At 36.1% G+C, this 14,826-nt stretch overlaps 1 protein-coding gene across 1 annotated transcript; it reads left to right on the plus strand.

Moving 5' to 3' along the window:
- Positions 1 to 203: 203 nt before the first annotated feature.
- On the plus strand, positions 204 to 8,617 carry LOC148945876 (annulin-like). The gene is made up of 3 exons (XM_089098163.1): positions 204 to 347; positions 3,378 to 3,504; positions 8,177 to 8,617. The coding sequence occupies exons 1-3, from the start codon at positions 316 to 318 to the stop codon at positions 8,186 to 8,188; spliced, it is 171 nt and encodes a 56-aa protein (XP_088954289.1). The 5' UTR covers positions 204 to 315; the 3' UTR covers positions 8,189 to 8,617.
- Positions 8,618 to 14,826: the final 6,209 nt, after the last annotated feature.

Here is a 14,826-nt window from a genome sequence, read left to right on the forward strand (position 1 = left end):
CACCCCATCTATGCTATTGTGCAGTTTTAGCAAGCTAAATTTACAGTCTTAGATTTCTGGTAAGATAAGACTCTGTTTACAATCTGGCTCTTACCTTTATCTATTAATCCTATATGAAATTTGTTTACTGTATATAATGTTATGGTACATGTTTATGCTCCTTGTTGTTTTTTTTTTTTTTTTTTTTTTTGCCATTTGGTTTTACAGGTACCCGAAGAAGTGGTTGTTGGTGAAGAATTTCCTGTTACTGTTTCCTTAGCGAATCCACTTCCAATAAATCTGGTTTCACCTCGTTTTATAGTACAAGGAGCCGGAATGGGTAGAGCTCAAAAATCCAAACTCACAAGGTAAATCTATCCGCTTTTTAAAATCTCTCTGTCCACTTCTATATTTTTACTTAATCCCGTTTCTCTTTCTCTTCATCTCCCTTTCTCTTTACCTCTCTCTAATCTGGGTCAAACAAACAAGCAATCACATGTCACATTACACACAATTGGAGCATGTTTGACACAACCAAAACTCTCGGAACTCTGTCCCAAAAGAACCTTCCCAAAACACAACTTAATGCAAGCATGGTTATGTTAATCAATTATATTGGTTTTTTCCCGGTCAACTTAACCTCTTAAATTGCTCAATCTGAAAAACTTTACCCTACTTGGCTCAGCCTCAATTCAACGCAAGCATAGTAGATCCATTTAACATATCAATAGCTTTTATTGCTGTTTTTGTGTCTTTGGTTGATGATCTATGATTGCAATGCATGGGTGCCCATATGGTGGAGGGGACAGAGGGGAGCTCCAGTCCCCCCTGGCAGGATGGTGCTGCCTTATTTTTTTATATTTTGTTTTGAGATTTTTATTATACATCATTGGAAGTGCCAATTAGACCAGGTAAGGCCCCCCCCCTAAAATTCAGCTTATGGGCGCCCATGTTGCACTGTGACTTGCTATGAAAATTTACAAGTGTGACATCAGCTTTGTTTATGACAACACTGTAGAAAATATTGTACTGTTATCACGAATTGGCCCAGGTCTATTGTTCATTTTGTGTTGTATAAAATGTGAATGCCACTATTTTTTTAAGCCGGTTAAGCGTGACACCTATTTGCAGACTCTGGAAGTCTTTTTCAGATAATCGATATTATTTAAAGTTCACCCACACCATATATAATATATTAAGTAGAGCAACACACAAACAAAGAAAGAAAAACAAACAAAAAGAAAAAGAGCAATTCAAGCCCACAACTGAAAAACAAACTTGATAAAGAGGTGATGCGAAGAAATTCGGACGAAAAATATTTTTGAATGTCATCTGTGAACTAATTCTAATTTTACTGCAATATGATGAACTTGCAATTTTTAAATGTGAACCCTATTTTTTGTCTAAGCTGGAAGAAACAACACAAATTTAAAAAGTCTAAAATAAGTAACCCAAAAGGCCTTATCTAGGGGAGGGGGCTAGAAGGCATTACTTTCCCTCCCCTCCCTCAAAACGTTTGTCCGACTCGTAAGAACGTATCTAAAATACATATAAGCGAATTTTTGATGTGTCTAAAAAATCGTGAATTGGGGGTAGTGGTTTGCAAAAAAATCGGTAACAAAAAAAAATGGAATTGAAGCTATCAAGTATTTTGCAGCAGGATGCATAGGTTGCATCAAGACATGGCTAATTGTAGACAGAGAAAAGCCAAGACAGATAGTTCAAGTAATTGAGAGGCAAATATTTAAATGACTGGGGCTGCACGGGTAAATGGCTGGAGTAGGCATGACTCTTTTATTGGACGCATACTTGTCAGGTTAGTTTTTGGAATGGCATGCCTGCCTAGAGTCTCAGGCATCATGTTGACCAAGAATTTAAAATTAACATAAGACCGTTAGATTGCCTGTAATGGGAGGCAAACAAGGCACGCCCGCCTATGGTCTTAAGAAGGTTGACCAAGAATATAGAACTGACATAGGACCATTAATTTGCTTGAAATAACAGGCAAACAATCATTTAAAGCCATCTTTATCTTTCAAATAGTACCTATTCGTTGCCTAAGCTCAGCCCCACATTCTGAGAAAATTTCAATCTTTCACAAATTTTTCAAATTTTTGGATCACTTGCCCGAGACTCTGGGCGGGTGGACGCCCCCAAAAATTTCTGGTAGTGATTTGTAACACCATAACTTAAAAAAGTACTATAACTGGTTGCCTTCCATGAGCTCTTTTTGAAGTTCCTATGACATTTCTTTCTATAAGAAATGGCCTGGTCTAAAAAACAAAACAATATATTGGGCCCAAATCGCTCTTTACTTAGGCAGCACTATCACGCTTCTTATGATATTTTGTCATGAGATTTTAATTATAAAATACTGGAAGTGCCGATTAGACCACGTAGCCCCCCCCCCCCCAAAAAAAAAAAATCAGCCTATGGGTGCCCATGCCTAAAAATTTAGACTTGGGGTAATGAATCACTAATTTTATGATCCAAAACCATCTAAATTAGGGATGGTACCTTGCTAATGGCGGTACGCTAGGAAAACTGATAAATAAAATAGAGGGTAACATGCTATCTTCTAGTGCATAAGGTAGAACTATCATATTAATTTTAGATAAATATTTGTAAAATTAAGTTGACACTTCATTTTTGGTTCTAAAGGTCTTGGGGATTAATTCGGTTAACAATTTTCCTCAGTTCTATACATCTTCATTACTACTTTAATATTTGTAAGTTATTAACTTGTCATACACATTACTATATTAGTAATATATTGGTAACACTATATTAGCAATCTATTTAACCGATGGCTCTCTCCAGTCTGATAATGAAAGGTTTGATTCAACTCAACCGTTATTCAAATCAGTGGCGGATCCAGGATTTTTTTTATAGAGGGGCGTGAAACAGGTTGATCTGATAAAATTGCGTTAGGAGCAACTTTAATTAACGCAAACTTGCGTTAATTAAGTAAATTCCACTACTTTAGATTATGTTAGGGGGCGCACGCCCCCCTCGCCCCCCTGGATCCGTCACTGGTTTCCCCTTAAAGATTCTCTGTCGCCTCCTTCAAGAGAAAACTTAAGTCATTAAGACCTCATTATTGAGTGATGTAAAAGATTAATGACAAATCAGATAATCAAAACCACCCGGTGTCACGAATTTAGAAGCTGAAAAATAGATATTCTTGCTTTTCTGAACACCAAATTTTACAATACCTTCAAATATTCTTTAGTGACGAAATTAACATTCTGGAACCCCGACTTTGATCTAAGGAGTCTTGAACCTTATGCTAAAGAACTGACTTTAGTTTAACCGATTGTATTTGACCAGTTTGTTTTGCTTTTTTAGATTTTCATTATTATTTAACGAATAATGTTTATATCTATTCCCTTCTGCAGAATACCACCTGGTGGTGAAGGCACAGCCACAGTCCGATTAACTCCAAAACATAAAGGCGTAAAAACCATTGCTGTGAAGTTTTGGGCCAGAGACTTGCAGGATGTCAATGGATACACTAGTGTTAAAGTAAGTAGCTCTTCACCCACAATTAGAGAACAGTTTACTGTTTAAGTAAATAAATGAGATTAGTAGCCTTTGGTGTCGCTTGGAGACAACTTTAGGATACACCAAGTTTGGCGCAGTGACGTTATTATAATTTTGGATAGATTGTGGGACAAAATTCGATGTCAAGATATAAACAAAAGAAGATGTAAATTATTTTCAATAATTGCATAAGCAGTTACACCAAAGCGAAAAAGATGAATCACTGTCCTATACTCCGTGTTAAGAAGTGTGCTTTATCATTGATTTATTATTGCGACACGTTTCGTAAGCCAATCACATGATTCCTTACTTCTGGAGAGAAAAAAACCTGCCTTTTTAAAACCTGATTGGTTTTAAACTCTCTTACATGGAAAACTTGCATAAAATCAGTTTGTTTTAAAAATTAGACGTTTATTAGTGAAAATAAAGGAGAGCCATAACATTTTCCTTAAGTAAACTTTCTATTTCTCTGCACTAGCACTATTATGATTTGAGAATTATTATTTTAAGAAAACAAAGCAGGCCATTATCTGATGGTACCCAACTGCTAGTCTGTTTTTGCAACCTCAACAATTTTTAATTAGATGAGATATATTGATTGATAGGTTTATTTTTCATATAACAGTACAATAATTAGACAAGAATCTACAAATCCCCACAAAGAATCCATGGCCCGTAAGAGGGGAATTGCATTGTATGACCCATAAAATACAAGCTAACGGTAATTTTGATGTCAACAGTTCAGTTTTGGTTCAAACAATTAATTTGGTTCAATTTTCCATAACCAATTGTTTGGTTCAGAATCCATAATAGGCCTATTCATTATAATTCGTCTTTTAGATTTCGTTTTTAGATAATCTTTATTGGGGTGTAAGTACGGGGGTCGCCACTTATTGATGCAAAAATGGCGGAAAAAGGTTGCTATGCCACTTACTCAAAGGGGAGAACCCCTTGTCGGCCCAAATATTAGTGGGATTCCCGCTCTAACCCCAACGGTTCTGCAAATATCGGGTTTGGTACTACCTTATTTACAGTATACCCTGTCCCAGGGTATGATAATGCGGTCGAATGGTCAAATAACCACTTTCTATAGCCAAATGTACCCGCCTTGGGTTACGGCTAGAAAATCTCTTAACTTTCTCCTTGGAGGTAACAAGCCTCCCTGTCAATATAATAATGACGGTACCTCGTAGCTCTATTCCTACCCTGCCTGGGTTACGGAAACTAGTACACAGTTTGTAGAAAATACCTTACTTGTATTCTTCCAAAAAGGGTCACATATGACTATCGAAATATCCTTCCCTAAACGGGGTCATAACGCAAACTAAAAAATAATAATAATATCTACACAACTGTTCATATGGGTGGACCTTCGCTTGGCCCAGCCAATCAGTTACATCCTCATTCAAACCCAATTTTCACTCTTAGATTTATCTTTCAATGACTCCCAAACCAGGAAGTATAAAAATAAACTTGGTTCAAGGCTTACCTATTGCAAAACCACTATCGCTTAGTAACGGGAATTTAACCTGTCTTTTGAAATTATACTATACTCAAATGTAATTAAGAAAAAGAAAACAGGTCATTTATCTGAAAGGAAAAGAAACAGGGGTGGAACCCCAACAATCTTATTTCTGCTTAAATTGGCAGTTGTTTATAGACGATTTATTGGTCTGCGTGAACCTTACTTCAATGAATTTTTAATCAGGAAAAACTAAAGGGATATGGGAGACATTCCGGCCGTATCATATAAACAGTAAAATTACTAACATTCTTAATTTTAAATAAAGTTTCATAATACAAATTTCAGATTATCTACTTTTCTATAATTTTAAACTAGAAACAGAGCTTTTTTGCTTACAAATATCCACTGCTATTCTAGTTTTAACGATGTCATAAGATAATAGTTAGTACTAGCATTACTAGTATTACACTTCATTACACATAAGCTAATACCAGCATTTCTAGTCAATAGCGAGCCTTTAACTCATGCTGATATCCTGGAAATGGAAAAAAATCAGCAAGTCTAGCAGAAATGCCGAGGCAACTAAAGATTTCGACACATAATTCTGGTAGTTTGTTCTGAGAGGAGCCCTGTGCATCTCACTTTGCTTATGTGTTTGGGCGATGTGACATCTAACGAGGAATGAACTCCAAGGAGATGTAGCGTATGAATTTTCGTTATTGCCTCTCCTTTAAAGATGAAAACATGGAGAGCATTCACACTTTCTACCTTGAAAATTAAGAGTTCCTTCGTATTTGAGACTTTGAAACTGAGGAGCCGTATCCACAAGTATCTCCACATCTTCCAAATAAACCTGAAGCTTCTCAAGGGATTTGCTACGATTTTCATCGTCCACCATGAAGATCATTGTCGTCATATTATCAGGAAAGTAAAAAGGTTTCTTTTTACTTGGCAGTCCCCTAAGTCATTTGTGAATACCAGGAACAAAGTTGGCCTAGAAATATTTCTTCAGATTTTCCCACCGGTACTGGATTTCTTCTCCAGATGGATTCATTTATTCATTGTTTTCTATTTATTAATGTATTGATTTTGTAATTTTGTTGTTTTTTAGTTTTATTCCTTCATTTCAATAAGCGCTGAGGTTTCTATTTTAGGCACTCAGTATTGCCTCTCTTTTCTTTCGACACCTTGTAAAAATTAAATATAAAAAAAAACAAGTTTTTTTAACTGAAAGTAAGGAATGACGTTAAAACTTAAAACGAACAGAAATTATTCCTTATACGAAAGGGGATGTCCCGTCCTTAACGCCTCGCTCTTTACGCTAAAGTTTTTTATTGTTTAAAAAAATAGAGTTGTGAGAAAGTCAAACTTTAGCGTAAAGAGCGAGGCGTTAAGGAGGGGACAGCCCCTTTCATATAAGGAATAATTTCTGTTCGTTTTAAGTTTTAACGTCGTTTCTTACTTTCAATTAAAAAAACTTTTTTTTATTTAATTTTTGAACGTTTTTGAATAAATGCAGGTTTTGATCTTGTCTCACCGTACATGAAAAATTAAAAGAAAATTTGCATATTAATTTACTTTTATTTGGTTAAATGGCTTTCTCGAAACTTGTTTAATTTTATTTACGAACGTTTTTATTAGTAATAAATATATGTAACTTACGAATTAACTTACGTAACGAACTTCTATATTCATATATTTTTAATACGTATATTAGGAGGTTCGCCCCCTAGTCAATACCTTGCTCTTTAAGCTAAAGTTCGAATTTTGTTCCGATTCTTTAAAAATGACCACTTAATCACAAAGGCCGTTCATTAGAATAAATAGCTCTTATGAAAGTATTAAAAAATCTTTGGCTTAAAGAGTGAGGTGTTGACTAGGTGGTGAACCCAATAATATATGTAATATTTTCTGTTCGTTTAAAGTTTTGATGTTGCTGCTGTTGCAGTTGAAAAACTTTTTTTTTTACATTTAATTTCTGATCTTTTTTTTAAATAATGCTGGGAAGTCCAGCGTCCCCTTCATAGCAATGTCCCTTCCCCAATGAAAACTTCCTGCATGGAAAGATCCTTCCACATAACCCCCGACAACCCCCCCCCCCCCACTACCAGAAAAAATAACCCCTGAAAACGTCTGTATACTTCCCAATAACCAATACTATATGTTAACATTGGGTAAAGTTAATAACTTTCAGCCCTCCCCCCGGGAACTTTGGGGTATTAAGTCATCCTAAAAGACATAGTTATAATATTTTCGAACATGCTGAACAAAATGGTTATCTAAAAATTTTGATCGGGTGAGTTTGGGAAAAAAATAAGCGTGGGAGGGGGCCTAGCTGCCCTCCATTTTTTTAGTAACTCAAAAATGGCACTAGAACTTTTAATTTCCATTCCAATGAGCCCTCCCAAGATATTCTAGGACCACTGGGTCGATAAGATCACCTCTGGGAAAAAAAACAAATAAACACGCACCCGTGTTCTTTCTTCTGGAAAAAAATGCAAAATTCCACATTTTTGTAGATAAGAGCTTGAAACCTCTACAGTAGGGTTCTCTAATACGCTGAATATGATGGTATGATTTTCATTAAAAGTTCTATAACTTTTAGGGGGTCTTTCCCCCTTTTTTCGAAAATCAACTAAATTTTCATAGGCGCGTAACGTTTGATGGGTAGGACTAAACTTGATGAAACTTATATATTTGAAATCAGCATTAAAATCTAATTCTTTTGATGTATCTATTTTTATCAAAATATCGTGTTCTAGACTTTCGGTTACCATTGAGCCGGGTCACTCCTTACTTACAGTTCGTTACCACAAACTGTTTGATACACGTGACTTATTTGTAATGCATGTTGTTTATATTTCACAGTTATTAAGTTCAAAATTTTCACTTTATTAGTAGTGTTAATTTCCTGTGGCAGAGATAATTTCAGAGACCACGCTTCCTTTCCGTGACAATAAATAAAAATTCAAATAGGGATAAAATCCTTTTAATAGACGGTGTTTCACAAACAGTTATAAAATTTCAAAAATAAATATCTGATATTTTTTGTGAAATTTTATCACTGTTTGTGAAGCACTGTTTATTAAAAGGATTTTATCCCTATTTGAACTTTTATTCTATAGCAGGTCAATTGCCCTTTAATTTTTTTTTTTTTTTAGATCTGTTCTGATTAATTCTTTTTTTTAGGTTATAAATTGACATCATTCAAGTTTTGATGACCCTCTACTACATTCGATGCCTTAAAACCCAGTGAATATTAGACTTACAACTTTCTTGAACTTCGGATTGTTGCCATTTTTTAGCTTAGCATTGATTGAAAGTTGTTTTTTATATAATCTTCTTGGAAACATAATTAAAATAAAATTGTATATTTAAAATTAGTAATACAAACAAAAATCCTACTAAGTAGAAATAAGCCTAGCCCTTTGATGTTCTAAAAAACTTGGGAGTTATTGACTTAACTCATAGGAAGCGCAAGAGCGCTGTCTTCATAGGCAGCGCAATAGCGCTGCCTAAGTAAAGAACGATGTTGGCACAATGTATTACTTTTTTATTTTTTTTTATTTTTGGCTCTTGGTCTTAGACGAGAGCATTTCGTATCAAAGGAGTTGTTGTAGAAACTTCGAAAAGGACTCATTCGATTGGAAATTGAAGTGGCTAGTGCTCTTTTTAATAGTTGAAAGAGATTGGAAGGCAACTAACACCCCTTCAACGCCCACCATTTCCCCAAACACATCCAATCAAAATTTCGAGATAGCCATTTTGTTCAGCGTAGTTGATTTAAAAATAGAAATTACATTTTTCAGGATGACACTCCCCCACAGCCCTTATGGCAAGGGCTGTAAGTTATGACCTGGGGGCATATGAGGTTTTTATATACAGCGTTGTCGTAGAAACTTCAAAAATAGCTCGTTCGATTGGAAATTCAAAGGGCTAATGCTCTTTTTAATAGTCGAAAGTGATTGGAGGGCAACTAGCCCCCCTCTCAAGCCCACCTTTTCCCCAAACACATTCAATCTAAATTTTGAGATAGCCAGTTTGTTCAACGTAGTTGAAAAAATGGAAATTATGTCTTTGAGGATGACACCCCCCCCCCCCACAGCCCTCAGGGCAAGGGTCGTAACACCGTCGCATCCAGGATTTTGTTCGGGGGGAGTTTTACCCGATTTTTTCCCGTCGACTTTGTCTGACATCCTCGAGCAACATTACGTTACGTATTTTTAGACTAATTTCGACTCGGTCAAAAATTTCAGGGGGGGGGGGTTCAAACCGGGTAGCCCCCCCCCCCCCGTGGACACGGCCTTGGGTTGTAAGTTATGCCCTGGGGGCATATAAGGTTTTTTATAGAAAGCGTTGTCGTAGAAACTTCAAAAAGGGCTCATTTGATTGGAAATCCAAAGGGCTAGTGCCATTTTAATATTCGAAAGTGATTGGAAGGCAACTAACACCCCTTCCACGCCCACCATTTATCCAAACACATCTAATCAAAATTTTTAGATAGCCATTTTGTTCAACGTAGTTGAAAATTCTGGATAATATGTCTTTGAGGATGACACTCCCCCCCACAGCTCTCAGGGTAAGGGTTGTAAGTTATGCCATGGAGGCATATAAGGTTTTTATTGAAATCTCTGTCATAGAAACTTGAAAAAGGGCTATTTCGATTGGAAATTCGAAGGGCTAGTGCCCTTTTTAATAGTCGAAAGTGATTTAAGGGCAACTAACCCCCCTCTCACGGCCACCTTTTCCCCAAACACATCCAATCAAAATTTTTATAAGGCCATTTTGTTCAATGTAGCTATATGTTTTAGAAATTAGGTCTTTTAGAATCATAACCCCCTCAAAGCCCTTGGGGCAAGGGTTGTAAATTATACCCTGGGTGCATATAAGGTTTTTTATAGATATTGATGTTGCAGAAACTTCAAAAAGAGCTTATTCGATTGGAAATAAGAAGAGTTTGTGCCCTTTTTAATTGTCGAAAGTTATTGGAGGATAGCTAACACCCCTCTCACACCCACCATTTCCCCAAACACATCCAATCAAAATTTTGAGATAGCCATTTTCTTCGACGTAGTTAAAAAGTGTGTCAATTATGTTTTTGAGGATGACACTCCCCCCCCCCCACACAGTCCTCAGAGAAAAGGTTGTATGCCCTGGGGACATATAAGGTTTTTTTTATAGAAAGCGTTGTCCTAGAAACTTCGAAAAGGAACCATTCGATTGGAAATTGAAACGGCTAGTTCCCTTTTTAATAGTTGAAAGTGACTGGATGGCAAGTAACCCCCCTCTCACGCCCACGCCCAATTTCTGCTCGTTTTGAGTTTGACTCGGTTATTTATTGTAATTTATGTTCGTTTTGGGTTTCATTTATTTATCGATGCATGTGTGTGGTAGTTTCACGCTTGGTAGATTATTTGATTTTATTTTTGCTCATTTTTGGTTTAGTGGAGTTCTTTACTTGTCTTTGAAAAACTGATTTTGTGGAAAAAGTTTTTTTAATTAATCTCAATAAAGATCGAAGTGGATTGTAGCTATTTTTTTTTACCAAGCCACTTTGTGTGGTAAAGCTTTCTAATTTAGTTAATTATTAATTGAGTAAAAATATATTAAGACGCAAAAACAAAGTTTCAAAATACCACTTTTTAAGATAAGGATACAAATCGTGGAATGTGTGGGCTTGGAAGGAACTTGCTCAATAACCAATTTCCTGGCTAAATGCGTCAATTCACCGGAAGGACGTGGTTAGGTTTTTCACATATATACCCCGATTTTTTAGACTGAAGGCAGACTTATTGACTTGCCAGGTGAACCTCTGCCCGTTTGTTTTCTCATTGGAAATACCTTTGAGTTTGTTGGATCATTGTAAGTGTCTGTATCTTTTTTATATATTATTGTTGTTTTCGAGACTTGTAGTCTACTTGGGACAGCCAGTCCCAGTAGACAGGATATATCCGAGTTTATTATATGTAAAATGAATAAAAGTATTTTATTTTAGACAACCTCTTTACGATCTACTTTTAGCCTTCGAACATACCAAGTCAGTATACCTAATTAGTTCGGTCCTAGCCTAAGGTACGCTACCAAAGTTTAATTACCTTAGGGCCAGAGTTTATCTCCCCTATAAAGGGAGAATAAAGGCATCTACGACTGCAACCCCCAAATACCACAAATAGTAACACTTCACAACTACGGAAGGAGTTGTTATAGAAACTCTGAAGGGAGCTCATTCAATCAAAAAATGAAAGTTGTTGCGCTTTTTTGTATGAGTCAAAAGTTATTAGAGGGAAACAAGTCCCTTTCCGCCCTCCTTTAATCTGCCTTCCCTCAGAAGACATCCAATCAAAATTGTGAGATTGCCATTTTCTTCAGCAAAGTTGAAAGGTCGAACAACTATGTCTTTGGGGTTGACAGGACCTCCACACCTAAAGAGGCAAGGGATTTCATTAAACAGCATGTCCAACGTTCACTTCCAATTGAAAAAGGAGGCATGTTTGACTCTGGGTCTCCAAAAAAGCTAATGGTAATTATATGAACCTCATAGGAAATATTAGAGGGGATATTGAACTAGACCGAACACATACCATGTACAGAGGTCACATGTGTGCAAAAGGGCGTATCAATTATTCCTCAGAAATAGCTTAGAGTATTAATTTAAAATTTCTAGAGCATTTTGAGGGGAATGTTGAAGTGACAACAAGCAATATTTGCATACCACTACTGCTACTGCTGCTATAATTACCAAGACCAAGGGCATTTAGATAAGACACTCAGGGAAGGTTGACGTGTATGTTGAACAATCCTAAATAACCATGACTACTATTGCTGCTACTCTGCTACTACTACTATTACTATTATTACTATTACTGCTCAGGGGCATCACCAGCCTTTTACCTTTAGGGGGGAGGGTGTCCAAAATGTGTCGACAAAATCGGGCAGGTGTCGAAGATAATCGAATTTGTTTTACTTTTTTTCATGTGTTAAAATAGTGTTTATTTGCAGCGTAAAATTTTATAAATTGTTGAGAAAGAGCTCAGATATAATAGCAAAGTCGTGACATAGGAAATAAGCTAAATTTTAAGTCTGCGCAGCTTTTCAACTTTCCACTTTTCTGGAAGTAGATTGAGGCCAAATTTTCCAGCAGGTATTTTTCTTACATTATGAGCATGAGATCATCAAGTCGATAGTTTCCCATAGTTGACCTCAATCTGTTCTTGGTGATTTTCATCTTGCAAAATATTCGTTAGAATACGGCCAATGTCACTGAAATAGTTTTCCAAAAGTGAATGCTCTGTAAACTAAAGGCAACCTTCGTCTGTTCTTTTTGAGAACACCTTGATAAACTCAATGACGTTTCCAGCGCTTTTGCAAATCTCTGCTAAAAGTCCCATTTCTAATTGGAACGCTTGAACAGTTATTTCTGTTATACAAAAAGTTACACAGAAAGTGGCAGTGTGAAGTATTAATTTTTGGAAGACAGTCAAATATAGGTAGGATAATCTCTTTAGTCCCTTTTTACGCAAGCACTAACTTATCACCAACGAATGCTAAAGCTTCCTTGAACTCCATTATATAATATGTCGAGCATCATAGGCAATACCTCGTTGTCCTCTCTTCATCAACAAATCTTCTAGGAACCCACCACGGACGATGATATCGTCTATACTATGCTCATTATCATCGTCTATGCGAGGATATCGCCACGGACGGAACTCTAGTTCTGACTTGCTATTTTCATCCGATGAAATAGCAACCATCTCCTCCCAAAATGAATCATTTGGCCATACTGATCGATGCTATAACTTGACCAATGAGTTTACTCTTATTGCTCATAGACCCGTTGATTAGAGTTTTCATGTTATTCATTATGCGACACGTACTAACAATATTCAGTCCCATAACTTGTAGTTCCTGAATCAGAGAGTTCGTGAAAGCAATACACTTATGAATATCAGTTGTGCTGTAAAGTCGGAACAAGCAAGGGCACTGAGAAGACCGTAGGACTTCAATTCGGTGTTTGCATCAAGAGCATCTGAATTTGTCTTATCCCTTAGCAGTCCTACAACTGTCAGAAGAATATTCCATGGAGTTTCAATTAAGTCCAAACCGAAGAACACCTTGTTTCTTAAGGTCCCGTAAGATGATGTTGTCATCAACATCTTTTACACTCCAGTGAAACAAATTGAAACGCTTAGATCCCCTGTGGAAAAGTTATAGATTTGTTGTAAGATACCAAATATATTACGTGTTAAGGAGTTGATTCACAGCAATGCTCAACGATAAAGTTCCCTCCGTGGGCCATATATCTGAGGTATAAAATAGTTCTTCTAACTTCTTGAAAATGTGAAGCTGTGCTCTCCCTCGAAGCGCCCACTCATGTTAATTGTAAAATCATAGCATTGAAATGCCATTTTATTGGGTTTCGTCGTTTATTGGAAAATTGGTTTACGCCTAAAATCTTCTGGTTTTATAAGGTTCAGCTTTTTGGAGTCTGCAAATTTTTATTTTCTGAGCCTGGGACTGTATTCGACTCTTACAATTCCAGTTTACAAAAATCTCCTTCTGTTAATATACCGATGAACATCTTATAGGAATTCCACCGAGTCGTTAGTTTTTTTTTTATTAGTGTAAAATTAAAACGATTTATAAAAAATATTAAATACCAGTTTTAATTGAATGCTAATTCTCAAAAATATATTTTAATAGGACAAATTTATAGGTGTTTGTTTTATAGAGTGCCGGTGCTTTATATAACTGTTTGAAATATGTAAAGTTTGTTTTTATTTTCCTTTCGTGCATTCGCCGAAAATTGACTGTTGACAATTTGTAAAGAAATGAGGGAGTATAATAAAAATGTATTAACAATAAAAAAAAAAAAAAACAAGCCTAGATCCATATTCGTGTAATGATCACAGCATGTCTAACATTTGTATTACAGCGTTTAATACGTTAGTGACAGAATCCGACTTAGCTTCAAGTGTCAGTTTTTTTGCTGCCTCGGCCCAGTCAATAATGCAAGAAAGAAGAGCGAAGATACTGCTGATTCCTACCGTTTCTTTGAAATTAATTTCCGAATAGCAAACTTCTTCCAATGCTTTTTTTTCTTCCGCCAGATTCTGCATTGAGGACAAGCAACTTCGATTTTTTCAGCGGCATCTACTTCTATAGAGACTCCAGTATTTGGCAAGGATAGACCAGGATGAACTTTCTCAAAAGATATCTCAACTATTGCTTCAATTATACTACAGTCGTTTGTCTGTATTTGTTTAACGTGTTCAAAAAGAATTGAAAAGCTGGGAACACAATTGAAAACTTTTATAAGGAAACCTGTCCGCAACCTATTTAACTTAAAAAGTAATCAAACAGTTCGTCGTAACGAACTGTAAGTAAGGAGCGACCCGGCTCAATGGTAACCGAAACTCTAAAAAATTTTCATACCAATAGATAAATCAAAAGAATCAGATTTTAATGCTGATTTCAAATATATACGTTTCATTAATGAACCTTCCGTTCCATTAATGAAACCTTCCGTAATGAACCTTATCGTTTCATTAATGAACCTTAATGAAAATTACTCCATCATATTGAGCGTATCAGAGAACCTTACTGTAGAGGTTTCAAGCACCTATTTACAAAGATGTGGAATTTTGCATTTTTCAAACAGTTCGTGGTAACGAACTGTAAGTAAGGAGCGACCCGGCTCAATGGTAACCGAAACTCTAAAAAACGGAATTTTGATACCAATAGAAAAAAACGGGATTTTGATACCAATAGATACATCAAAAGAATCAGATTTTAATTCTGATTTCAAATATATAAGTTTCATTAAGTTTAATCCTACC

The sequence above is a fragment of the Artemia sp. Qi Xiang Cuo genome, chromosome 12 (assembly GCF_049724085.1).
Source record: "Artemia sp. Qi Xiang Cuo chromosome 12, ASM4972408v1, whole genome shotgun sequence".
NCBI classification, from domain to species: Eukaryota; Metazoa; Arthropoda; class Branchiopoda; order Anostraca; family Artemiidae; genus Artemia; species Artemia sp. Qi Xiang Cuo.

Bases quoted from the DNA above. Each gene is read 5' to 3' on its own strand.
- LOC148945876 (XM_089098163.1), top strand. From the start codon at position 316: ATGGGTAGAGCTCAAAAATCCAAACTCACAAG. The intron at 348-3,377 runs GTAAATCTATCC...TCCCTTCTGCAG, and splicing joins CAAAAATCCAAACTCACAAG to AATACCACCTGGTGGTGAAG.